The following is a 25,618-nucleotide window of genomic DNA, read 5'->3' as shown; positions in this document are numbered from 1 at the left end:
GGAGCAAATACCTAATAGTGTGGCCAATATTGGACATTAGCATAGCCTCTCAGAAGAATTAGTGGAAGCTCCAAGCCCAATATCCCGAGTCATTTAAAACAGGACTGGACAGGGCCCTGGAGAATGTACTGCTATACTGCATTGGCAAAGCAATGAACCAGATGATCTGAGGGTCGCTCATAATACTTTGCCCATCTACAATGTCTTTTTATGTGAAGATCTGAGAACATGTTTCAAACCTCACAACACCTCTGCAAAGTTGATAAACAAAGAAACTGAGTCACAGAGAGGTGAAGTGAAACCTGGGAATAGAACTCAGGTTTTCTGGCCCCCACACTGGTGCTTTAAGCACAAGTCTAACTGCCCCCCTAAGAGAGTTGGTCAATTTTTAGGGCCATATTTTTAGTCTTCTAAAATTATTCCGTAATAGTAGGGTAAAAAAACATCCACCACCCTGCATGTAGGCATGTGCAAACTGCTAGTCAAGTATGCTCCCAATTCCTGCATGGAAACCCCTATTTGCAATAACAAATGCAAGTTTTTAGGTGAGCAAACAAAATCTCTTGCAAATCTTCTAGCCTACTTGTGGAGATATTTTGCAAATACAGCTCCTCTTGTCTGTGAGTCAATACAAGCAGAATCTTTCTGTCCCAGCGTGCAAAAGGGGGAGGCACCTGGGACCCCAAAGCTCCAGGTACATAACGAGCCGCATTCCCATTATTAACCCTCAATTTTTTTCAGAGGGCTAAGACTGAGGGTAAAATTTTCAGAAGCGCCTAAGTAATTTAGGAGCTTAAATCCTATTTATTCTGGCAGGGGTGTCCCTAAGGGGGTGCAGGGCCCTGGACATAAGCACCAAGTTTCTAATCTGCCGGGGGGTGGGGGGAATGCTCCTGCCGGCTCTGCCTAGGCCCCGTACCCGCCTAGGCCCTGCCCCCACTCCACCCCTTCCCGTAAGGTCCAACCCCCACCCTGCTTCTTCCCACCCCCGCTCCACACCTGCCCCCACTCCGCCTCTTCCTGCCCCTGCCCTGCCTCTTCCCCGCTCAGTTCTGCCCCCTCCCCCGAGCGCACTGTGCCCTCGTTCCTCTCCCTCCCCCCCAGCGGCTCCTGACGCCGCAAAACATCTGATCCGCGGCAGGCGTTAGGCGCTGAGAGGGACGGGGAGGTGCTGATTGGCGGGGCCTGCTGGTGGGCAGGAGGTGCTGGGGGGAAGGAGGGAGAGGTCTGGTAGGGGGGCTCCTCCTCACCTCCCCCCGCCCGCCTGCCTGCCTGCCTGCCATTAGCCTCCCTGTTCGCCTCTTTACCATGCTCGCCCGCCCACCTCACTTCCCTGCCCGCCTCCTCACGATTTTATCAAAGCGTGGGGCGCCCTGAAGCATGGGGCCTGGGGCGATCGCCTCGATTCATGGTACCCAAGGGATGGCTCTGACTCTGGAAGGCAAATGGAGCTGCATGTGAAAATGGAACTCCCCAAATTGTGATTTTTAGGAGGAAAAAGACTTAACTGACAGAGTTAAATCACAAGAATTCACCAACAAGCTCCTGAGGAGAAGTTCCAAGGGGGAGGGACCAGGCAGGCCACTACCCACAAAAACAGAAGGAAAAGCAAATACCCTAGCTTCATTCTGGCTGAGGGCCTCTATACCAAGAAAAGCCATCATGCCTGCTAACGAGGCCTGTCCTTTCTCTGCCCTGCTCCTGGCTACCACTGAGGTGTAGGTATCCAGCAATGTCCAACATTTAAGACTTGACATTTACAAGCAAGGAACCTCTAGCCAAGCAGCAAGTCCATCAACGTTAATCAGCTGCGATGAGAAAACCACCGGCTAATCTTTTCAACCACGGACGAGCTGCCTGAGACGCCTCGCCTTCGGCATTCTCGCACTTGCTTTTTTCACTCTAGGTGGCGATTGTGTGTGCACACGCATGTGCGAGAGCATGTGTGCAATGACTGCACAGAATTTATCTGAGAATGACACCTCTCATATAGTCCCCTAAATATCTAAACCAGCTCTAGGTTCAACAATCTTGCTGGCTGAAAGAATACATCCCTATGTATTTTATGGATTAGGAGTTGTATATTGAAACCACGCTATTTTTAGCTACATTCTTGTTTGCTAGTTGAAATTAACAAGTGTTGACAGTATAAAATTTACTGAATGCTTTATGTTGTGGGGCAGAGCTTAATTCCTAATCACTTGCAATTTGGGCAGGCTACCTTAATTGGCAACAGAGCTGTAGTCTCAACATTAACTTTAACCTGTGAGTGGTTTGAGCCACTGCTTAATTGGCTTGCTGCGTCAGTTATGAAAGTAAAAAAATTCCTGGAGCCCTAAGTGAAAGATAAATACCCTCGAACTGTTAGCGGTATAGGGGCTATCATATGCAGCTGCGCATTTCTGATTCCTTCCAGAGGAGAGTCAAAGGTTCACTAGCCTGTTTATTGTTAATATCCTAATAGCTAACATCCTCTCCCATGCATTTTTCATTAAAAATAATCCTTTGTAAGGGCCTGATCTTGAGAGATGCTGAGCACATGCCCCGGTCTAAGTGGCAGCGGCTCAGCTTGTCTCAGGATATAGCTCTAATTTTGGATGTGAATTTTATACCTCGCTGAAAACCTTTGGGCACATCAGTGCAGACACAGAACTAAGTTTACACATGCTAATTGGCTGTTGGCAGAGATAAACCAAGGAGGAGCTATTCCAATCTGGATTAGGGTTAGGCTATGGTTCACAGTTGGAGATTATATCAGAGTTAGGGTTTAGTTTAGGATCTGAGGTAGGGCTGTCGATTAATAGCAGTAAACGCATGCGATTAACTCAAAAAGATTAATCACGATTAATCACGCTGTTAAACAATAGAATACCAATTTAAATGTATTCAATATTTTTGGATGTTTTTCTACATTTTCAAATATATTGATTTCTATTACAACACAGAATACAAAGTATACAGTGCTTACTTTATATTATTTTTTATTTCAAATATTTGCACTGTAAAAAGATAAACAAAAGAAATAGTATTTTTCAGGTTTCAGAGTAGCAGCCGTGTTAGTCTGTATCTGCAAAAAGAACAGGAGTACTTGTAGCACCTTAGAGACTAACAAATTTATTAGAGCATAAGCTTTCGTGGACTACAGCCCACTTCTTCAGATGCATATAGAGTGGAATAAATATTGGGGAGATATATATACACACATACAGAGAGCATAAACAGGTGGGAGTTGTGTATTCTCACACTTCTTATCAAACTGTCTGTACTGGGCTATCTTGATTATCACTTCAAAAGTTTTTTTTCTCTTACTTAATTGGCCTCTCAGAGTTGGTAAGACAACTCCCACCTATTTATGCTCTCTGTATGTGTATATATATATCTCCTCAATATTTATTCCACTCTATATGCATCCGAAGAAGTGGGCTGTAGTCCACGAAAGCTTATGCTCTAATAAATTTGTTAGTCTCTAAGGTGCCACAAGTACTCCTGTTCTTTTTGCAGTATTTTTCAGTTCACTCATACAAATACTGTAGTGCAATCTTTTTATCATGAAAATGTAACTTACAAATGTAAGATTTTTTTTGTTACATAACTGCCCTCAAAAACAAAACAATGTAAAACGTCAGACCCTACAAGTCCACTTAGTCCTACTTCTTGTTCAGCCAATTGCTAAGACAAACAAGTTTGTTTACATTTACGGGAGATACTGCTGACTGCTTCTTATTTACAATGTCACCTGAAAGTGAAAGAGGCGTTTGCATGGCACTTTTGTAGCCGGCATTGGAAGTTATGTGCCAGATAGGCCAAACATTTGTGTGCCCATTCATGCTTCAGCCACCATTTCAGAGGACATGCTTCCATGCTGATGGTGCTCGTTAAAAAAATAATGCATTAATTAAACTTGGGACTGACCTCCTTGGGTGAGAATTGTATGTCTCCTGTTCTGTTTTACCCGCATTCTGCCATATATTTCATGTTATAGCAATTTTGGATGATGACCCAGCACACGTTCGTTTTAAGAACACTTTCACAGCAGATTTGACAAAACACAAAGACGGTACCAATGTGAGAGTTCTAAAGATAGCTACAGCATTCAACCGAAGGTTTAAGAATCTGAAGTGCCTTCCAAAATCTGAGAGGGACAAGGTGTGGAGCATGCTTTCAGAAGTCTTAAAAGAGCAACACTCCAATGCGGAAAATACAGAACCTGAACCACCAAAAAAGAAAATTAACTTTCTGCTGGTGGCATCTGACTCAGATGATGAAAATGAACATGCGTCGGTCTGCACTGCTTTGGATCGTTATCAAGCAGAACCCCTTATTAGCATGGACGCATGTCCGCTGGAATAGTGGTTGAAGCATGAAGGGACATATGAATCTTTAGCGCATCTGGCACATAAATATCTTGCAACGCCGGCTACAATAGTGCCATGCAAACACCTGTTCTCACTTTCAGGTGACATTGTAAACAAAAAGCGGGCAGCATTATCTCCTGCAAATTGTAACCAAACTTGTTTCTCTGAGTGATTGGCTGAGCAAGGAATAGGACTAAGTGGACTTGTAGGCTAAGTTTTACATTGTTTTATTTTTGAACTCATTTTTTTTGGTACATAATTCTATATTTGTAAGTTCAACTTACATGATAAAGACATTGCACTACAGTACTTGTATTAGATGAATTGAAAAATACTATTTCTTTTGGTTTTTACAGTGCAAATACTTGTAATCAAAAATAAATATAAAGTGAGCACTGTACACTTTGTATTCTGTGTTGTAATTGAAATCAATCTATTTGAAAATGTAGAAAACATCCAAAAATATTTAAATAAATGGTGTTCTATTATTATTTAACAGCGTGATTAATCACAATTAATTTTTTTAATCGTACAATTAATCGTGATTAATTTTTTAATTGCTTGACAGCCCTAACTTGAAGGCTTCAGAACTTCCACCTCTGGGAGAAAAAGTCCTGCAAGATTTTGGCCAACTCAGAACTTTTTTTGTATCTGTCCAGAAGCCAACATAATTATGGCTGATTCAAATCTGAGTATTTGAATGTGATCCCATCCCACAAAACTCTGAAGGGTTCTGGTCCAAGATCCTATTTTTGGTCAGTGGCTAGCTGTGAGAAGCACTTGCTAATTTTGGAGGCACCTTAATGGAGCCACTGAACATTTGGGTTACAGCAGCCAGGATTTGGGGGTGGTTTGTGTGAGGAGAGGTATGAGATTTCTGGGCTGGGATAAGGGATTGGCTAAAATCCTATTCTTGTTGTTAAAATAAATATCATTTACGTTTTACCACAGGCTGTAAGAACAGCTGAAACATGCTTCTGATGCAGGGATTATTCAAACACAGGTTCCTGTTAAAGCATTTAGCCATGAGTAGTGATATCTCTATACCTTTCCTTATCATGGATTTTTTGACAGATTTCCATGAAATTCCCTCCACTGCTATATTGTGCCAATTAGACCCCTGTATTAGACTGACTGCCCTTCCTTTTGTCCTACCCGCTTTTTATCCAATGAGTTGGTCATGTGGCTCTGGAAGTCTCTCCTACTCTTTCTTAAGTTTCCAGCACTTCTTGGTTTCATTTTGGAACACATACTTTTAGGGCACCATTCAGCTCCTTTTTTTAAAGAGTTTTTTTTTAAATGATTTTAATTAATTTACTCTTTAGGAATCCTTAAAAATAAGTGAATAAATATAGATTTCATGCCTTTCTAATTTTTAGAGGAAAATATGTATTTTATTCCAGTTAGTTTTTAACCCTGGCCTTTTGCGGAAATATACATGGAAGCGTATTAAAATGTAAATTAAAGCTATAATACCTATCAAAAGGAGCATGCATGTACATTTCTTTATCAAACTGGTGTAAAGTTTAACATTTAATAAAGGAAAGAAAAATACACTAAACATTATTGAGAAGATTTTGTTCGTCTGTTTTTTCGAATGCTATGCAATTCACTTAGACAAAGCTTTACTAAAATTAACAATCCTCTTATACAGCTTAAGCCAATTGATGCTAATTTACAATTAATATAAAAAATGATGAAGACATACATTGCTTTTATAAATGGAATAAAGGAAATTGGAATAAAGGTTAGGCATATAACCAGGGCCGGCTCTAGGCACCAGCCCACCAAGCATGTGCTTGGGGCCAGGGCCGGCTTTAGGAAGTGCGGGGCCTGATTCGAACAGTTTTGACGGGGCCCCGACAGGGATGACTAAAAAAAAAAAAAAAAAACACGTTAAAAAAAACACGTGGGGCTTGTACTCACCGGGCCGCGCTCCTAGTCTTTGGCGGCGGGTCCTTCACTCGCTCCGGGTCTTCAGCGGCACTGAAGGACCCGCCGCCAGAGTGTCGCCAAAGACCTGTAGCGCCGCCGGGTGAGTAAATATTAAAAAGGTGCCTCTAGCCAGGGAAGGGATTCTCTGCCACTTGCCCCCCACTCTGGACGACCCTGCCACTGGGCGCGGGGCCCTCTTAAGCGCGGGGCCCGATTTGGGGGAATTGGTGGAATTGGCCTAAAGCTGGCTCTGCTTGGGGCGGCACCTGGACGGGGGCGGCCCGGCGCCACGCTCCGGCCCGAGAGCGGGGCCGCGACTGGGCTCGCCACCCTCCCCGCGGCGCTCCGGCCAGGCTCCCCGCCCTCCTCCCGGCGCTCCGGCCGCCAGGGAGAGCGGAGCCCCGGCCGTGCTCGCTGCCCTCCCCTGGTGCTCTTGCCGCCGGGGAGAGCGGAGCCCCGGCCGGGCTCCCCGCCCTCCTCCCGGCGCTCCGGCCACCGGGGAGAGTCGAGCACCGGCTGGGCTCCCCGCCCTCCTCCCGGCGCTCTGGCCGGTCGGGGAGAGCGGGCCCGCGGCCGGGCTTGGCGCCCTCCCCTGCCGCGCTCCCCGCCGGGGTCGGGGGGCGGCGGGAGGCTTTTTTGCCTGGGGCGGCAAAAAAGCCAGAGCCGGCCCTGCATATAACTCCGTTAGGGTGTGTCCAGGCCCGCCAACAGCAATTCCGGGCCCCAGGGCAGAACAATCAATGGGCCTGCTGGGTGTGCTCTTCTGGCACCGCCAGGGCTTTCACATGTCCGCCGCTGCCAGTACCACCCTGTGCATGCCTAGGAGCCCTGCGGTCCACCTGGGCGATTTAAAAGGGCCCAGGGGCACCCGAGCCCTTTTAAATCGCCTGGGCCTCTGGGCAATTGCCCCCTTTGTCATTGTCATCCTCTCTCCTCTCCTGTCATCGGGCATGGGTGTGTCTACCAGTTTTTAAAGACAAATGTTAAAGGAATTGTGTAGAAAAAGGAAGTTTGATTCCTGGTCCAGAAATGAAATAAATAAATAAGGCTAACTGTTAAATTTACATAGGTTTTCTAAAAATTTTGATAAAGAAATCTACATGCATGCTTCTTCGGATGGTGTTTTAACAATACCAGTATTATACACTAATATGCTGCAATGTATAATTCCATAAAATGGGGTTAGAAAACCCTTTCAGATTGGCTCAGGAAAACATGATTTAGTTTAAGATTCATATGATTCCACAAAAGGTCATGTGGTCAGTAACGACCTTCTGATTGGCTCAACCAATCAGCGTTCGTTAAAAGCTCCCAGAACCAGGCTTTCTGCCTTTTGACTTGTGATGATTGGTCTGGTAAGCTGCTTTTTTCTTTTCTCTGCCTTTTTTCTTTTATATCTATATATTTTTAAGCTTTCTTGGACATCTTGAAAAGGGGGCTGCAGAACAACTGTGCACCACACACATGTAATTAACTGTAAGTTTACATTTTCTCTCTCCCTTAATATTTTGTAGCTTTTGTGCCATGATTTAATTTTTCTAAACTTGTGCTAAATGCACAATATTTTTTCTCTAAAACCGCTGAAAAGTTATGAAATAATATATTAACCCTTCTCCTTTATTCTGTGTTAAGTCTTTTTGCATTGATGTAATTTACTTAGAATTGTACTAGTTGTTTTGTACAATTATTGAATTGACTTTATTTTAGTACTGGCAGGAGCCCTGGAAATCTATCAAAAACATACAGTGAGGAAAAGTATAGAGTTATTACTTCTGCCATAATAAGCTTACAATGTTAAGAGAATAGTCACGCACCTTGGATTCTTTCTTCTTCTCTGCCTCTTTCCTGCTTACTTTCCGGGATGTTTTGGTTAATTCTTCAAAGAGAAAATAAAACAGCATGGAGTTAAGTGTGTATTTACTGTGAAGCATATGTGATTGTTTAATTTAGATATAGAACACTGTTTTTGTGCTGATGTCTTTACTGATAAGAAATAAAGTAGCTTCACTAATTTATCTTCTCGGAGCACAGTGTTTGTAAACTCAGGAAGCCCTTCTGTAGGAGCCATCCTTATATAAACATAGTGGGTCTGAGGTCATGTCTATACTACAAACTGTGATCGACGCAAGTTATATCAGCATATGGTGCCAGTCAGTATATCGCTTGTGTGCATGCATATCTGGCCAGTTATGTCAGCGCAGCATGTACTCACCAAGTGTGTTTGTCAATGCACCATGGCTATGTATCCCAGTGTGCAACTCGCCATCATTTGGTGCATTGTCTTTTGGGAAATTTTTGCAGTGCATGGTGGGACAGAAACTAGGCATACAAAGGTGATTGAGAGCTAGGGGTCAAGTCCCCATCATGCACTTTCTCCATCCCATAGTGCCATCCATAGCCCATAATTTTTGCACCTTTTTTAAAAGTCCCACAAACTTGCATGACATTTTTGCTGGCAACCATTTCTGACTGAAGCTTGGATCCCGCACAGCTCTGCACTATTGTCATGAGCTCTGCAAACACAGGGTGAATGAGCCCCCAGTACATGCAGAGCCGCAAGAAGAGAACCACAGCGATGGGGAACATAACTGGGGAACATGATCATTTTGTGGAGGACAGATTGCTGTTCCAGGTTGTCAGTGGTGGTCATGGAGCAGCTGCAGGTGGTAGAGTGCCATGCCTGGGCCTGCGAAATGAGAACTGCCTGGTGGGATCGCATTGTAATGCAAGTTTGTGATGATGAGCAGTGGCTGCAAGAATTTTTGGATGAGAAGGGCCACATTCCTGGATCTGTGTGTCAAGCTCGCCCCAGCTCACCAGGATGAGAGCTACTCTAACCGCACAGAATGGAATGGCAACACTGGATTGCTACTGGTCAGAGGGAAATCATTTTGGAGTTTGAAAATCCACGGTGGGGTCTGTTATCATGCATGTCTGCAGGCCATTAAGCATCTCCTGCTACGCGGAATTGTGACTCTTAGTAATGTGCAGGACACAGAGCATGGATTTGCAGCAATGGGGTTCCCAAACAGCAGCAGTGTGATAGATGTCTTGCATGCACATCCCTATTTTGGCCTCAATCCACCTTGCCTGTCAACAGAAAGTGTGACTTTTCTATGGTTATGCAACCATTGTTGGATCACTGGGAAGCTTCCCCGATATCAGTGTGAGCTGGTCACGGAAGATGCATGTCACTTGCATTTTTAAGAACACGGGACTGTTCAGAATGGTGCAAGCCAGGACATTCCTTCCAGACTGGTGGATTACCATTGGTGATGTTGAAATGCCCGTAGTGATTCTGGGCGGATCTAGCCTATCCCTTGCTCCCTAAGCTCATGAAGTCATACAGGGGCCAGCTCGACAGTACCGAGGAAACATTCAATGACAGTTGAATGTGCTTTCAGTAGCTTGAAGGGCCGCTGGTGGTGTTTACTGACAAGATTGGATCTCAGTGAGAAAAATATCCAATGGCTATAGCTGCTTGTTGTATCTTGCATAATATCTGTGAGGCAAAGGGGGACAAGTTGCCTCCGGTGTGGAAGGCAGAGGTGGGGTGGCTGTCTGCTGACTTTGAACAGCCAGACACAAGGTCCATTAGAAGAGCTCAGTGTGAAGTTATGTGGCTTAGGGAAGAGCATTTTAAGAGTCAATCAACAGTAATGTGGTGTGGTGGATTGTATTCTACCTGGCTCTGAAGTCTGGGGGCCTCTCAGGAATTGTGTGGCGCTTGGTGTACATTGATGAATATAACACTGTCTGTTAATGCAGCTATTAGTGTTGTGATGCTTGCTGAACATTAATAATTATTACACTGTTTGTCACTGGCCCTATGAGTTCTCTTGCCCTGTACAATAACTAATAGTTGCTTTCAATACTGTTAGGCATTGTGCGGCATATGTGGTGTAATAATGATGATGAATTAATTTCCAAAAAATAGAATTTTATTGAGTACCAAAAGCAATGCAAAAATATGTGCAATTTAAAAGAAAATGTAATAATTTATTTGAGTAGTTTTTATTTATTTATTAATAAATAAGAACAGAACTTAACAAGGGAAAGAACATTCATGTCAATTTCAGTCCATTTATGCTACAGGCACAGCAACCGTGGCTCTCACAGGGCATGTATGCAGGGCTGGCTCCAGGCACCAGCTTACCAAGCAGGTGCTTGGGGCGGCCACTTCGGAGAGGGGCGGCACGTCCAGCTGTTCGGTGGCAATTCGGCGGACGGTCCCTCACTCCTGCTCGGAGTGAAGGACCTCCCACCAAATTGCTGCCGCAGATCGCTATCGCAACTTTTTTTTGTTTTTTTTGTTTGGCTGCTTGGGGCAGCCAAAACCCTGGAGCCGTCCCTGCATGTATGTGAAATTGTGATTGTCCTTACTGTTGCCCAGAGTGCAGTAGTAGGGGTACAGATGCAGCCATGAAGAATATTAGGGGGTGTAGAGTAATGCTATGGCAGAATTATTGGTTGACTGCAAAGGGAGGGGAGCCTGTGCTTACAGAACTTGCGGGTCAACAAAAGTCTGTAACATCTGTATTTGCTGCTGGAGAAGCCCCATTATGTCCTGGTGCATCTCCCTGTCCTTTTCCTGCTGGGACTCCCGGGCCTTTCTCCTCTCCGCTCTTTCCTTCTCCATAGTGTCTGAAATAGTTATCCTCCAGGCCCTCTGTTCCTGGTCTGATGCAGCATTGGCTTGCAGGATCTCTGAGAACATATCTTGCCTGGGTCCTCTTCTTACTCCTCTGTATCATGGTCAGGCATTCCATGGGTGGGGAGGGGGGAATCCCTTGAGGCCGCAATGGCAGCAGCTGCCAATAAAACACACAGAGGTATCATTGTGTTTATAGTCACAATAGAAAGCGAAAGTTAAGTTTCAGAACTCCCATCCCTTGTTCCCCTAAAGTTTTAAACAAGACTTGCTTATTGACCTTTCAGCCTTGGAGCACGTCTGCACAGCCCAGCCATGGTACGTATCGCCCAGTAGGGCCATGGTGGGAATGAGGAAGGAATTGTTTGCCTGCATGAAACCTCAGTTTCTGTGGGTACAAGTGAAGGGCACTGGAACTGAGCACTGGCACCATTTCCCACAGGCAGTGTTGATTTTAGCTGGTATCTCCCTCCTGAGAGTAACATAGGCACAGAGAACACAGCTGCTGCTGGTGTCCCACCTGGGCCCATATGCCACTAGTCTGTGTTCTGCAATGGTGCCTGCTGAAGTCATCATGGACTGGCATGGGAAAGTGTCCTACTGCCAAGGAAGAAATAAAGCTTCCCTCTTAGAAGCCATCATGAGAGGATTGCAGAGTATCTCCTTGAAAGTTTCATTGAGGTCTCTTAGGAGGATTCAAGGGACATCCCTATGTACACAAACAAATTGGTCCACATCCCCCTCTCACCCCCCGGTCTACTCCTACAGGGGAATGAAAAGCAGATATCAACTCTACTTCTGTCTCTTTTACCGCTACCTCTTCTAGTACAAGTAAATTAATGAAAAGTTGATACCTGTGTCCTGGTAAGCTGGAGTCGGGTGCCATCTGTACATTTAAACATTTCCCTGAGATTCCTGCCCCTTCATTGGGCTTGCCCGTGCTTGGCTGCCAGGACTGGCTACTCTGAGGTGGAGCCTCGAACAGGTCCTGGCTTGTTGCATAGCCGGATCCTCCGTCACATGTCCACCACCCTCCTCTTCCTCCTCATTTTCCACAGCAGGGATCTGTGTCTTGGGCTCCTTGGAGGTATCCACAGTGCTCTGTGGGGTGGTGGTGGTGTCTCCATCAGGTGTGACATGCAGCTTGTTGTAAAAGGAGTTTTGGTTGGCTAGCTCCCAGTACCAAAAAGAAGGGGAAGGGGGAGGGAAGGGAAATCAGGACCCTGAGACTGACAGTCCCCAGGAACAATGGGGAGAGGCCAATGCTCCAGGTCAGCCTGATTGACAGGGCGGGCAGCTAATCAAGGAGTCAAGAGGCCAGGGGGGTCCCGTCCTCCATGTGAGCTGGAATTGCCTGGGTCAGACAGAGTGGGGCCGAGGTAAGGAGAAAGCAGAGGCCCAAGCTGAGCTGGGGAGCAGAGGCTAGAGCTGTGCCAGATCCAGAAGCGGGGGGCGGTGAGTTATATGGGCCCGTGGTGCCCATACTCCAGGAATATTCAGGGCCCGGGAGCCCAGCTCCACCATTGTTTGGGGCCGGGTCTCCCCCCCAGCCCCGCCTGGGCCCCTAGCCACCACCGGCAGCACAGTGGGGCTAAGGCAGCTTCCTGCCCACCCTCGCTCCACGCCACTCCCAGAAGCGGGTGCATGTCCCTGCGGCCCTGGGGGTGTGTGTCTCTGTGCGCTGCCCCCGCCCCGACTCTGCAGCTCCCATTGGCCAGGAACTGTGGCCAGTGGGAGCTGCGGGGGTGGTGCCTGGGGGGCAGCGGCGCACGGAGACCCCCCAGCACACCCCACCTAGGAGCTTCTGCCATAGAAGTGTGCAGGTCGCTTTTGATAGGGTTACCATATTTAAAAAAAAAAAAAGGAGGGCACTCCACGGGGCGCCAGCCCTGCCCCAACTCCGCCCCTTCCCCAAAGTCCCCATCCCAACTCCACCCCCTGCTCCTCCCCTCCCCCCCCCCCCGCTTCCCGCGAATCAAATGTTCGCGGGAAGCCTGAAACAGGCAGGCAGCAGGTAAGCTGGGGCTGGGGCAGTGGCGGGGGGGGCGCGAGGAGGCACGGCCCCGTCTGGCCCCCCCCCAGCCGAGCGGTTCTGGCCCTGGCATGCCCGGCTTGGCTCGGGCCCTGGGGCGCCGGCCCCGGTTCCAGCCGAGTGGCTCCAGCCCGTCCCAGCCCTGGTGGCTCTGGCCCCGGCCCCGGTGACTCCAGCTCGGCTCAGGCCCTGGGGCACTGGCCCTGGCCGAGTGGCGCCGGCCAGCGGTCGAGCACCCCCAGCCCCAGTCCCAGCGGCTCCGGTCCGGCTCGGCTCGGGCCCCGGTTCTGGCCGAGTGGCTCCGGCCCAGCTCTGGCCGAGCGGCGCCGGCTCCGGCCCCAGCGGCTCCAGCCTGGATCCAAGCCCCACGACCCCTCCCTATTTTCCTGGACATGCCTGGCTTTTTGGAATTTCCTCCCAGATGGGGATTTGAGGACCAAAAAGCCGGACATGTCCAGGAAAATCCGGATGTATGGTAACCCTACTTTTGGGAGCTGCCCGAGGTAAGCGCCACACCCCCCCTCAGCCCCTCCTGCACCCCAAACCCCAGCCCAGAGCCCGTACCCCGCACCCAAACTCCCTCCCAGAGCCCGCATCCTTTACCCCCTCGCACACCCCAACTCCCTGCCCCAGCCCAGAGCCCAAACCCCAAACCCCCTCCCGCACCCAAACTCCCTCCCAGAGCTTGCACCCTGCACCCCCTCCTGAACTCCAACCCCCTCGCCCCAGCCCAGAGCCCGCACCCAATCTCCCTCCCAGAGTCTGCACCCCAAACCCCCTCCTGCACAATCTTCCTCCCAGAGCCCACACCCCCTCCTGCACCCCAACCCCCTGCCCCAGCCCATAGCCCACAGCCAGCACCCAAACTCCCTCCCACACCCAATCTCCCTCCCAGAGTCTGCACCCCAAACCCCCTCCCACACCCAAACTCCCTCCCAGAGCCTTAGGCAGGTGGGGGGGGGAGGCGAGACTTGGAGCCATTCTGGGCACCACCAAAAATTATACAAACCTCCCGCTTCTGTCCAGAGGGGCCAGAAAAGCAGGCCAGGGAGCAGGTCAGAGCTGGGAGCAGAGTCACAGAAGCAGCCCGCAGAGCAGACCTGTGCTGGGAGTAGAGCTGCAGCAACCAGCGCCAGAGGGGCCAGAGATGCAGCCCAGAGAGCTGGAGGTAGAGCAGCAGCAGCAGCCGTGCTGAGGCAGAGTGCAGTTGGAGCTGAGGCTAGAGCAGTCCGGAGCTGGGTGCAGTGAGCAGCTGGGGAGAGCGAGGGGGACCTGGGCAGTGGGCCCAGCACAGGGAGATGCCTGCAGCCAAGAGGCTTTGCAGGCCAGACTTGGAGGGGGATCATAACCTTGATGGGGCGGAGGCGACACTGGGAAGAAGGGTCCTGCCACCTAGAGCCTGAGGGCGTGTGGCTACCGCCAGAGCAAGTGTCTGACCCACAGCATCCCTGCAGCACAGCCAGGGCCTGAGATGGAGGCCTGGGACATGTAAGGAACAGACTGAACTTCACTTACATTCCAGAGATGCTGGTTGTGATGCCCCTGTGCCAGAGAGCGGGGTGACGGGTTTTCCTTTAACCTTTCCTGTTTTTTCCTTATTTTTTTTTAATTGATTGCTGTTTAATAAATTGTATTTGCTTTGAACTGTATGTAATGATCAGTGGGTCAATCATCCAGTGCAGAGAGAGCACCCCAGAGTGGGGGCGCCCTAGGCCCTGCCCTAAGTGACCATGACAAGGTTGGGGGTCGAGCCCCCCAGGAATCCTGGGCGCGCCTTGTTGGGGTTACCAAGACTCAGCAACACAGGAGAGTGGAAGGGGAGCCCTTGAGGTCAGGCAGGCCTGTGGGTAAAAGAAGTGGGAGCGAGGACTCAGATCCTTTCACTAGCCCACTTCACTGGGGTAGTGTATAAGAGTGGGGGCAAATTAAGGTTGCACGGGCAATCTTATGTCTGGCATTTTCTAATTTATGAGTGCCTGGCTTTGCAACCTCAATGTTCTTATAATGTAAGAATGTTAAATGTTGCCTAATACACATTTGCTGCTTTCAGCCATTTCAACCTCTTAAGCTGGATCTCTTGCTGATACTAACTTCTGCTCTGGTTATCTCTTCTGTAATTCATGCTCCCATAGCTTCTCTTCAGGGAATACACAAAGGGAAGTTTGTTTGGGAGTTGATAGATTCATAAACTACTCCATGCATGATTAACAGCCCTTCTGAGCTCCTTTTGAAAATGAGAGCCACCTAGTGGATACAAGCCTGAATGACAGACAAAGCTAACAGGTCTAAAGTCACCCCATTCTTCAGAAGTGATACTATAAACTGCCATTGCACAGGGAGGAAGGTGAAACTGTTTAAGCATTACAATGAATGATTATTAATTATTACATCTATCGCTGTAGTGCCCAAAGACCCCAATCAAGATTGTGGCTTTGTACAAATACAAAGGTTAATTAAAGTGGTTATATTTTCAAAATAAAATACTGGGTGTTTTTACAACATCATATCTTAGGGTTATGAAATATTTCTACAACAGGCAAAAGTGCATGATTTTGCTTTAAATATGTGCTGGTCTTGCTACTGCCTGTTCTGATTTAACAGCAAATATGACAAATGTGGACATATTTGTCTGAGTGAAGGATTTTTTCCAGTGTCTGAATAAGTTTATCATGAAACACTGAACAAGTGCCATTAACATTTATTCTGAGAAAATGAACAGTTCTGATACCGTATACGCCTGTTTGACTTTTTTTTTCACTTGAATCAGTGTTCAGCTGGAATGACTATTCCTCATATGCTCAGAGCAAATTCCATTCAGTTCTGTAGGGTGTCTGGAACTTACATCTTGCAATTATAAGAAAATAATAATGAATGTTTTGGCTGATGAAATGAAAATCTGGGACATGTCAGGCACCGTGAAAAATTCATCAAATGAAAAAATATGACGGTCCTAGTAAAGTCAGGATGTATACTGTGTATGAGAGGTAACCCTTCCATTGAAAATATAGGTGATCAAGAATGTCATCCACATATTCCAAAATCTGCATGCAAATGGTGGTCCCTTGTGAGCACATTGATTCAATTTGTGTGCAGTCCCAGTAATTGCACATGCAAATAAGATGAGTAATTGCACATTCAATCAGCACTAACCAAGTCCAACCCTGCTTAGCTTGAGAGATGTGATTTGATACCCAAAGTAGAATCGCTGCAGGCCATTTATGAAAACCTGATATTGCTTGTTGATGAGAACCTATGCTATGCATCCGAAGAAGTGAGGTTTTTACTCACGAAAGCTTATGCCCAAATAAATCTGTTAGTCTTTAAGGTGCCACCAGACTCCTTGTTGTTTTTGTAGATACAGACTAACACGGCTACCCCCTGATACTTGTTGATGAGGACCATCCATAATCAAATCTGTTTTGTAATTTTTCTACTGTAATTGAATTGGGATTTGAGAACAATAGGCCAGTTAAAATATTTTTCTTAACCCATGTCATAACTATAAAGGGAAGGGTAACAGCCCTCCTGTGTACCATACTATAATCCCTCCTGGCCAGAGACACCAAAATCCTTTTACCTGTAAAGGGTTAAGAAGCTCAGGTAACCTGGCTGACACCTGACCCAAAGGACCAATAAGGGGACAAGATACTTTCAAATCTTGGTGGGGGGAAGGCTTTTGTTTGTGCTCTTTGTTTTGGGGGTTGTTCACTCTTGGGACTGAGAGGGACCAGACATCAATCCATGCTCTCCAAATCTTTCTGAACAAGTCTCTCATATTTCAAACTTGTAAGTAAACAGCCAGGCAAGGCGTGTTAGTTTTTATCTTTGTTTTCTCAACTTGTAAATGTACCTTTTGCTAGGGTGTTTACCCCTGTTTGCTGTAACTTTGAACATAAGGCTAGCGGGGGTCCTCTGGGCCTCCATTTGTGCATAAAAAGTTGGGATAACACTGAGCTCAGACCACATGAGCAATGAAATGTGCAGCCCTCTAAGTATCATCTTTAGGGTTCACAACATACCTCCTGAGGCAGGCATTATTAATTCCATTTTCCAGACAGGGAAGTGGTGAGGTAATTTGCTCATGGTCACAGAGGGAGTCAGTGGCGGAGCCAGAACAGAATCCTGAGCTCCAGACTCCCAGCCCTTTGCTGTATCAATCAGCACATGCTTGCTCCTCTGTATAGCCCAGCAGCAACAGGATGAGCCCCCCCAGATCCTTCCCTGCCAATGTGCCTCAATCCTGACTTGAGAGGACCCAATTCTCCACTGCCCAGCACCCTCTGTAGTCATTTATACTGGTGTAAAGTGAGTGACAAGTGCTATTAAACAATAATGAGCATGATTCACACCCCGTTTGCACTCACTTTGGTTTTATGGCTACACCAGGTTAATAATTCTTAGATTGCAAAGCCCGAAGAGCCATTGTGACCATCTAGCCCAGGGATGGGAAAACTACGGCCCCTCAGGGCTTTGGATCCGGCTCACTGGAATGGGGAACTGCGGCCAATGGGAGCTTTGGGGGAGGTACCTGGAGGCGCAGTAAGGGCAGCGCACGCGGAGCCCTCTGCCCCCCTTCCCCCAGGGGCCGCAGCGCTTCCTAGAGCGACGCGGGGCCAGGGACAGGATAGGCATGCAGGGAGCCTGCCCTGGCCCCAGTGTGCGCTGCTGCCAGCCCGGAGCCGCTTCAGGTAAGCAGCGCCAGGCCGGAGCCTGAACCCCTCCTGCACCCTGCCCCCCAACTCCCTGCCCTAAGTCCCCTGCCTGCGCCTTGCACCCCTCCTGCACCCCCACTCCCTGCCCTGAGTCCCCTGCTGCACCCCGCAGGACCGGCTTTAGACCGATTCCACCGATTCCCCTGAATTGGGCCCCGCCCCTAAGAGGGCTCCACCCAGATCGGGCAGTGTCCCTGCCTGAAGCAAAGCTCTGTGGCTCTCCGGGAAGCAGCAGCTGTTGCTGCTAGGCAACGAGAGACGCTGGCCGGCAGGGGGCTGAGGCTGAGGCAGAGGCAGCGGCTGTTGCAGGTCGGGAGCGGGGAGAACGCACATGTGCTTTGCAGCCTTCCTCTCCCCTCCCCCCAGCACTCACCTGGAGGAGACACCAAGGGGGCTTCCGGTTCAGTGGGAGACAGGAATCTCTGCAGTGTGGACCTCACTCACCTGAGCAGCTGCTGGGGCTCCGGTCAGTGAGTGTTTGACCCTGTGATTCCCCATAGGTTTGTAATATTGGGTTGGTTTTGTGGTTTTCGGTGGTGTTGCTGTTTGAGGGTGAGTTTGTGCCTGCCTGTGTCTGTTTCAAAACTAAACTCAGGATCATATAACCCAGGAAGAAAGCCCGGAGCTGGTACTCAATGCTGTGAATTCCAGGTGAGAGAGAGAGGGAGGTTTGGAGGAGGAAATCAAATACATCCAGAGGGGAGAATGTGAAAGGTCTGCAACACGTCAGGCTGAGACTTTTATCTCTTCCCCCCTCCCCCGAGAGAGGGGAAACTGAGGCACGGAGTGATCTGATTCCCCTCCCCAAATTATTTTGCAAAGGAGGGGGACGGGGGCTCCTATCCAAACCAGTTCCCTTCCCATCAACTCTGCTTCCCCTGCGGCAAGACCACTGTAGGGGCTGAATATTTCCATTAAACTCTGGCTCCTTCATTTGCCCTGCAACAATAAAATAGACCGGCTTTGGGGGGGAGGAATATTCCCCCCCCCCCCAAGCTGTGTGGACATTAAGTTTTTTTGGGGGGGGCTATGATAATATTCCGGATTGATCAAACACCCAGCTCAGCTTTCTAGCCATCCAGCAGCTCTAGGGCAGGGAAGGAAGGTGCTCTTGGTGCAGAGTGGTCGCAAAACAGGGGTGAATTTAGCAGGGGGGGGTCCAGTTGAAATCCCACCTGATGCAGCCACACAGAATTGCTGGTGGCGCTAGGAGAGGCCAGGAGTGGAAGCAGGTGGCCCAGGGGTGGGGGGACATTTGTCCTCAGTCCTGGGCTCTGGGATGGACTAGGCTGGGTGGGTGGTGGGTTCAGTCTAGTCTTCCAGCCTGTTGCTCTCGCTGGGGTTTGTGGTTTTCATCTGGCTCCACCATAAAGATCAAACAAGCCCAGTAGAAAAGGGGGGTGAGAGAGGCGGGAAGGGGCTTGTAAGGGGTTAAAGTGACCCATCAATGAAAGAGTAAAACCAGAGTTTGACTGGGTTTCCCCCCAGCCACCACTCCTGCAAACACTGGGCAAGGGGCAGCCCCATCCCCCACCGAGGCTATGGTGGGGGGCAGCAGGGGAGGAAGGAAGCCACATGTGATGGCAGTCCCCTCCCCCCCAGCACCCACCACCCCCTCTCCGGCCCCCAAACTCTGTCCCAGAGCCTGCACCCACCCCTCCGCACTCCCTCCCAGAGTCTGCACCCCTCCACCCATCCTGCACCCCACACCATGCCCCAGCCCCGAGCCTGCACCCAAACTCTGTCCCACCCAGCCCTGGGCAAAGCTCTCCTTGGCTGGCTCCCAGCCCCTCTCCAAGGGTTGCAGCTGTCTGGAAGTGCCTGCCTTCCACACCTTCCTCATTCACACCTCATTCATTCAACAGGTCAATTGATTACAAAGTGGGGGGAAGATCTTATTCTACTTCTAGCAAAAAGACATTTTTCTTTTACCTTAATTATACTACCTTAGGGGCCAGCTATAACATTACCAAGGTTCAATACAAAGTCATATAAAAGTTATACAAAAATGCATAATGCAGCGATTTATCTACAACTGCACTGATTGACTGCTATGTGCAGTAATATAGTGACCCCTGGGTCTTTGAATGAGGCTTTATACTTGGGGGGGGGGTGAGCGGCGAGCGGGTGGGCAAGCAGCGGGTGGGTAAAGAGGCAAGCAGTGAGCCAGCAGGGGTCCTAGGGGTGGGCATGGGGGTTTCTGGCAGGGGAGGGAGAAGGTGAAAGGAGGCAAGTGGTGGGTGGGGGACTGACTAGGACGGATGCAGCAAGCCAACGGGGGGCTAGGGGGTGAAGAGGGGTGTGATGGTGGGGCCGAGCGGGGAGGGGTCAGGCCCTATTTTACTGCTGTGATCTGGTCATCCTATGTGTGCCGTTTCTTTCCCCCCCTCCCACCCCGCCAACCTTACGTTTTTGGCCCACAGCTGTTTCGGCGAGGCGGCGCTGGGGAAGCAGGGTTTGTTTCCACGGGCCGGGAGGCGCAGGGGAAGAGGGCACAATTTTATATTAATAAGGAAATATTTTATGAATTTTAATAAAATAAACATTATTGAAGAAAATCAGTTGTACAACTATCAAAAGATAAATTATTTTCCTAATATGAAAGTGAACATCAGCTAATTAATATATGACACAATGTATGTAATATATAATTTTGTTATTATTTATATAGTCATGGAAAATAAATAATACATGGAAGAAATGAAAGGGTTCTTTTAAGGGGCTTTTTTTTTTTTAGTCATCCCTGCTGGGGCCCCATTGAAACTGTTCGAATTGGGCCCCGCACTTCCTAAAGCCGGCCCTGGCACCCCACACCCCTCCTGCACATCAACCCCCTTCCCTGAGCCCCCTCATACACTCCACACCCCTCCTATGCCCCAATCCTTTGCCCTGAACCCCTTCCTGCACACCGCACCCCCTCCCACACTCCCTCCAGCACCCCAACCCCCTGCCCCAGCCCTGCATACAATTTCCGTACTCAGATGTGGTCCACAGCCCAAAAAGTTTGCCCACCCCTTTTCTAGTCAGATGTCAACATGCACCCTCTTAATTTATAACCACGCTGTTTTCTGCAAAGCGCTTCAGCTTGTCACCAAATAGCATTTTACTAACCTACTATAGAGATGGGTGGGAGATCTGGGAGTTTCATTTTGTTGCTGGTTGCCAGATTGGCGTCTTTGTTCTCCTCAAAGATCATGTGTGAATAGGCAGTTGAAAGCAAAATGGAGCAGAGAAATAAAGCAAGGAAGAGGTTCTTATCTTCCATCCTGGGGAGAAAAGAAATTGTGCTTCCATGAACACCAAAATCAGTCACAAATTATAGAGGGTGCAAGGGAAGAGTGGGGAAAAGAGCTTAGAAATGATTTACTATGGAGTGATACAGGTTCACAGACAAAATAGCCTTCAATTTCACAGTATTGCTGTATTTAATACCTTCATAGAGTAAAATGTTTGGAAGTGTTAAGTTAAATCATACTGTATGTTCTGCAATGAGTTTACAATCACATAACTGCTGCTAAATTAGGCACGTGTCAGAATACAAACAAAATTTCATGCTCTAATTGTGGTGAAAGTTTTGGGGTTGCAAAAGATTTTCTAGTGAAACACAGTAAATTCCCAGAAGAATCTCAGACTTGGAAAACATGCTTATTGTTTGCATTTTAGAGTGGATCGCTTCATATATTTGTTGCATTTTGTTGCTAGTAGAGGAACACCTAGGATAGGATGCAAGTTACAATAGAACCTCAGAGTTATGAACGCCACCAGAGTTACGAACTGACCAATCAACCACACCCCTCATTTGGAATCAGAAGTACGCAATCAGGCAGCAGCAGAGACCAGCAGAAAACAAACAAACAAACAAACAAAAAAAGGCAAAATTAAACTTAAATTATTAAAAAAATAAAGGGAAAGCAGCATTTTTCTTCTGCCTAGTAGAGTTTCAAAGCTGTATTAAGTCAATGTTCAGTTGTAAACTTTTGAAAGAACAACCATAATGTTTTGTTCAGTTACAAACATTTCAGATTTCAGAGTAGCAGCCGTGTTAGTCTGTATCCGCAAAAAGAAGAACAGGAGTACTTGTGGCACCTTAGAGACTAACAAATTTATTAGAGCATAAGCTTTCGTGGACTACAGCCCACTTCTTCGGATGCATATAGAATGGAACATATATTGAGGAGATATATATACACACATACAGAGAGCATAAACAGGTGGGAGTTGTCTTACCAACTCTGAGAGGCCAATTAATTAAGAGAAAAAAACAGATTGACAGAGCCAGACGAGTACCCAGAAGTCACCTCCTACAAGACAGGCCCAACAAAGAAAATAACAGAACACCACTAGCTGTCACCTTCAGCCCCCAACTAAAACCTCTCCAGCGCATCATCAGAGATCTACAACCTATCCTGAAAGATGATCCTTTACTCTCACAGATCTTGGGAGACAGACCTGTCCTCGCTTACAGACAACCCCCCAACCTAAAGCAAATACTCACCAGCAACCACACATCACTGAACAAAACCACTAACCCAGGAACCTATCCTTGTAACAAACCCCGATGCCAACTCTGTCCACATATCTATTCAAGTGACATCATCATAGGACCTAATCACATCAGCCATACCAGCAGGGGCTCGTTCACCTGCACATCTACCAATGTGATATATGCCATCATGTGCCAGCAATGCCCCTCTGCCATGTACATTGGCCAAACCGGACAGTCTCTACGCAAAAGAATTAATGGACACAAATCTGACATCAGGAATCAAAATACTCAAAAACCAGTGGGAGAACACTTTAACCTGTCTGGTCATTCAGTGACAGACCTGCGGGTGGCTATATTACAACAGAAAAACTTCAAAAACAGACTCCAACGAGAGACTGCTGAGCTAGAATTGATATGCAAACTAGACACAATCAACTCCGGTTTGAATAAGGACTGGGAATGGCTGAGCCATTACAAACATTGATTCTATCTCCCCTTGTAAGTATGCTCACACTTCTTATCAAACTGTCTGTACTGGGCTATCTTGATTATCACTTCAAAAGTTTTTTTTCTCTTAATTAATTGGCCTCTCAGAGTTGGTAAGACAACTCCCACCTGTTTATGCTCTCTGTATGTGTGTGTATATATATCTCCTCAATATATGTTCCATTCTATATGCATCCGAAGAAGTGGGCTGTAGTCCACGAAAGCTTATGCTCTAATAAATTTGTTAAACATTTCAGAGTTACAAACATTCCTGAGGTGTTTGAAATTCTGAAGTTCTACTGTATATCCGCTCCAGAAGGGGTTGTTATTGGAGCTAGTGGAAAGTGTTCATATGAAAAAATATGTGACTGAAAACCACCATTTTCTAAAAATCATTTTTTCCCCAAATGTTCACTTTTTCAAAACATTGCAACAGAAACTTGCAAAGAAGAAGTTTAGTCTGTTGGTTGTTGTATGAATTTTTTTGTTTGTTTGTTTTTTGCGGGGGAGGGTTTTGTTGCTGATTTTGGCTGGTTGACATTAGTCACATGGTGGAATTCATTCAAAATTAATTACCCCCCCCCCACCTTGTTTTTGAACATTTCCTATTTTCAGACTGTTCCATATGAGGTCTAACCTGTGCCTTGTATAATGGTACTAACACTTCCCTGTCTCTACTGGAAATACCTCGCTTGATGCATCCTAGGACTGTATTAATCTTTTTAATGGCCGCATCACATTGGTGGCTCATAGCTGTCCTGTGATCAACTCATACACCCAGGTCTTTCACCTCCTCTGTCACTTCCAACTGATACGTCCCCAGTTTACAGCAAAAATTCTTATTGTTAGTCCCTAAATGCATGATCTTAGACATTCCACTATTAAATTTCATCCCACTTCTGTTACTCCAGTTTACAAGGTCATCCAGGTCTTCTTGTATGATATTCCAGTCCTCCTCGGTACTGGCAATACCTCCCAACTTTGTGTCATCCGCAAATTTTATTAGCACACTCCAGCTTCTTGTGCCAAGGTCAGTAATAATAATGTTAGATAAGACTGGTTCCAAGACAGATCGCTGAGGAATTCCATTAATAACTTCCCTCCTGCCTGACAGTTCACCTTTCAGTATGATCCATTGTAGTCTCCCTTTTAATCAGTTCCTTACCCACCTTTCAATTCTCATATTAATCCCCATCATCGCCAATTTAATAATTTCCCATATAGGGTTATATCAAATGCCTTACTGAAATCCAGGTAGATTAGATTTACTGCATTTCCTTTGTTTAAAAAATCACTTATCTTCTCGAAGAAGGAGATAAGGTTAGTCTGGCGTGTTCTACCTTTTTGTAAAACCATGCTGTATTTTATTCCAATTACTGTTAATCTCCGTCCTTAACTGCCTCCTCTTTCAAAATTTGTTCCAAGACCTTGCATACAATTGAGGTTAAACTAACAGGCCTGTAGTTTCCTGGATCACGTTTTTCCTCTGTCTTAGAAAGGGAGTAGAGGCTCATGCATTAAGCTCCAGAGATCCCAGGTTTGATCCCAGGCACCGATGACCGGGGCCTGTTGACATTACATCTGGAAATGATATAATATCTAACACCTGTTGGGGATTAGTCCTGCCTTCCTGCAGGGGACTGGACTAGATAAGCCTATCCAGGTCCCTTCGAGTCCTACATTTCTATTGTTCTATATAGCACTTTCATCCCCAACTGCTCCAACAGCCAAATGGGAATTACTCAATTCACTCCTGAAATGCTGCTACCTCTGGGGTCTTATCTGAAAGGCATACCCCTCCCTCCCAAACTTCGCAATAGACCGGATTAATATTTTGACATCCCACATCCCAGTAGTTCCTCCAGCAGTTCTGACATTCCTTTGTTTGGGCAGCTGGCCCTAGTGAAGTTGAGGGTTGGTTTTACTTTTACTGTGTATTAGCTTTGTGCTGTGTCAGAATAGTTGGAGTCCCACGTTGGAGGCACTGCCAGCCCATGAATTCATTGACAACTGTGTCGGCCAGCACAAAATTCAAAGGAACAAAAAGAGCGAGGCCAACCTTTTCTCGTGATTTGGCTGGAGTAAGCGCAGTTGATCACATCAATAGGGGGACAAAGAAGGCAGAAGCTGTGGATTAAAGGAGAAAAAAAGGTTTCCTCAATATGTCGATTGTAGATAAAATTACCAAGTGTGCACTGCACTTTCATTTATTGACTCAGCTGACATAATCTACCGTGGCCTGTCTTTAAAACATACTGTTGTGCAGTGTCAAATCATTTAGTAACCGCATTAAAAGATTTGAAAAAGGTTCATGCAACAGGTGCCTTTGCAGAGCCCTTAATTTCACCACAGATCATTCATTATAAATCAGAATACATTTTGTTCATGGAAAAACACAAATTATGAACACAAAGGACCAAGTCTTCCAATGTGTATGGAGGGCTTTGTGATACTTGATAGAACCTGCACATCTACCAATGTGATATATGCCATCATGTGCCAGCAATGCCCCTCTGCCATGTACATTGGCCAAACTGGACAGTCTCTATGCAAAAGAATAAATGGATACAAAACTGACATCAGGAATCATAACATTCAAAAACCAGTAGGTGAATACTTCAATCTTTCTGGTCACTCAATAACAGACCTAAAAGTGGCAATTCTTCAACAAAAAACTTCAAAAACAGACTCCAACGTGAAGCTGCAGAACTGGAATTAATTTGCAAACTGGATACCATCAGATTAGGCCTGAATAAAGACTGGGAGTGGTTGGGTCATTACAAAACCTAAACTTAATTTCCCCAATACTAATTTCTCCCTACTGTTTCTCACACCTTCTTGTCAACTGTCTGTAACTGGCCACTCTTACCACTTCAAAAGTTATTTTTCCTCCCTTGGTATCCTGCTGTTAATTGATTTTTCTTGTTAGACTGACCTCACCTTTGGTAAAGCAACCCCCAT

General features: G+C 47.1%; 1 protein-coding gene and 1 long non-coding RNA gene across 12 annotated transcripts in view; one reads left to right on the top strand and one right to left on the bottom strand.

Annotated features, from left to right (window-relative positions):
• The window catches only part of ASIP (agouti signaling protein), a 221,262-nt gene that overhangs the window by 5,569 nt on the left and 190,075 nt on the right, over nucleotides 1-25,618 (bottom strand). For 5 of the 8 annotated variants that reach the window (XM_024105096.3, XM_042858255.2, XM_024105094.3 and 2 more), the window contains exons 2-4: nucleotides 24,717-24,784; nucleotides 20,797-20,951; nucleotides 8,105-8,166 (exon numbers count right to left, since the gene is read on the bottom strand). In XM_024105096.3, the coding sequence (XP_023960864.1) occupies nucleotides 8,105-8,166; nucleotides 20,797-20,950 (216 nt within the window). In that variant the 5' untranslated portion in view covers nucleotide 20,951; nucleotides 24,717-24,784. The remainder of the gene's footprint in view (nucleotides 1-8,104; nucleotides 8,167-20,796; nucleotides 20,952-24,716; nucleotides 24,785-25,618) is intronic. The other 3 variants (XM_024105098.3, XM_005295463.5, XM_024105097.3) reach the window with 1 other exon arrangement.
• Nucleotides 16,475-25,618, top strand: part of LOC112059492 (uncharacterized) — a 93,549-nt gene continuing 84,405 nt past the window's right edge. For 2 of the 4 annotated variants that reach the window (XR_002888807.3, XR_010592236.1), the window contains exon 1: nucleotides 17,935-18,151. This is a non-coding gene — a long non-coding RNA (uncharacterized LOC112059492). Of the gene's footprint in view, nucleotides 16,760-17,925; nucleotides 18,152-25,618 lie in introns of those variants that run through there. The other 2 variants (XR_010592238.1, XR_010592237.1) reach the window with 2 other exon arrangements.

The sequence above is a fragment of the Chrysemys picta genome, chromosome 13 (genome assembly GCF_011386835.1).
Source record: "Chrysemys picta bellii isolate R12L10 chromosome 13, ASM1138683v2, whole genome shotgun sequence".
Lineage (NCBI taxonomy): Eukaryota > Metazoa > Chordata > Testudines > Emydidae > Chrysemys > Chrysemys picta.
The sequence above is the reverse complement of the archived record's forward strand: the minus strand, read 5'-3'. Positions and strand labels throughout refer to the sequence as shown.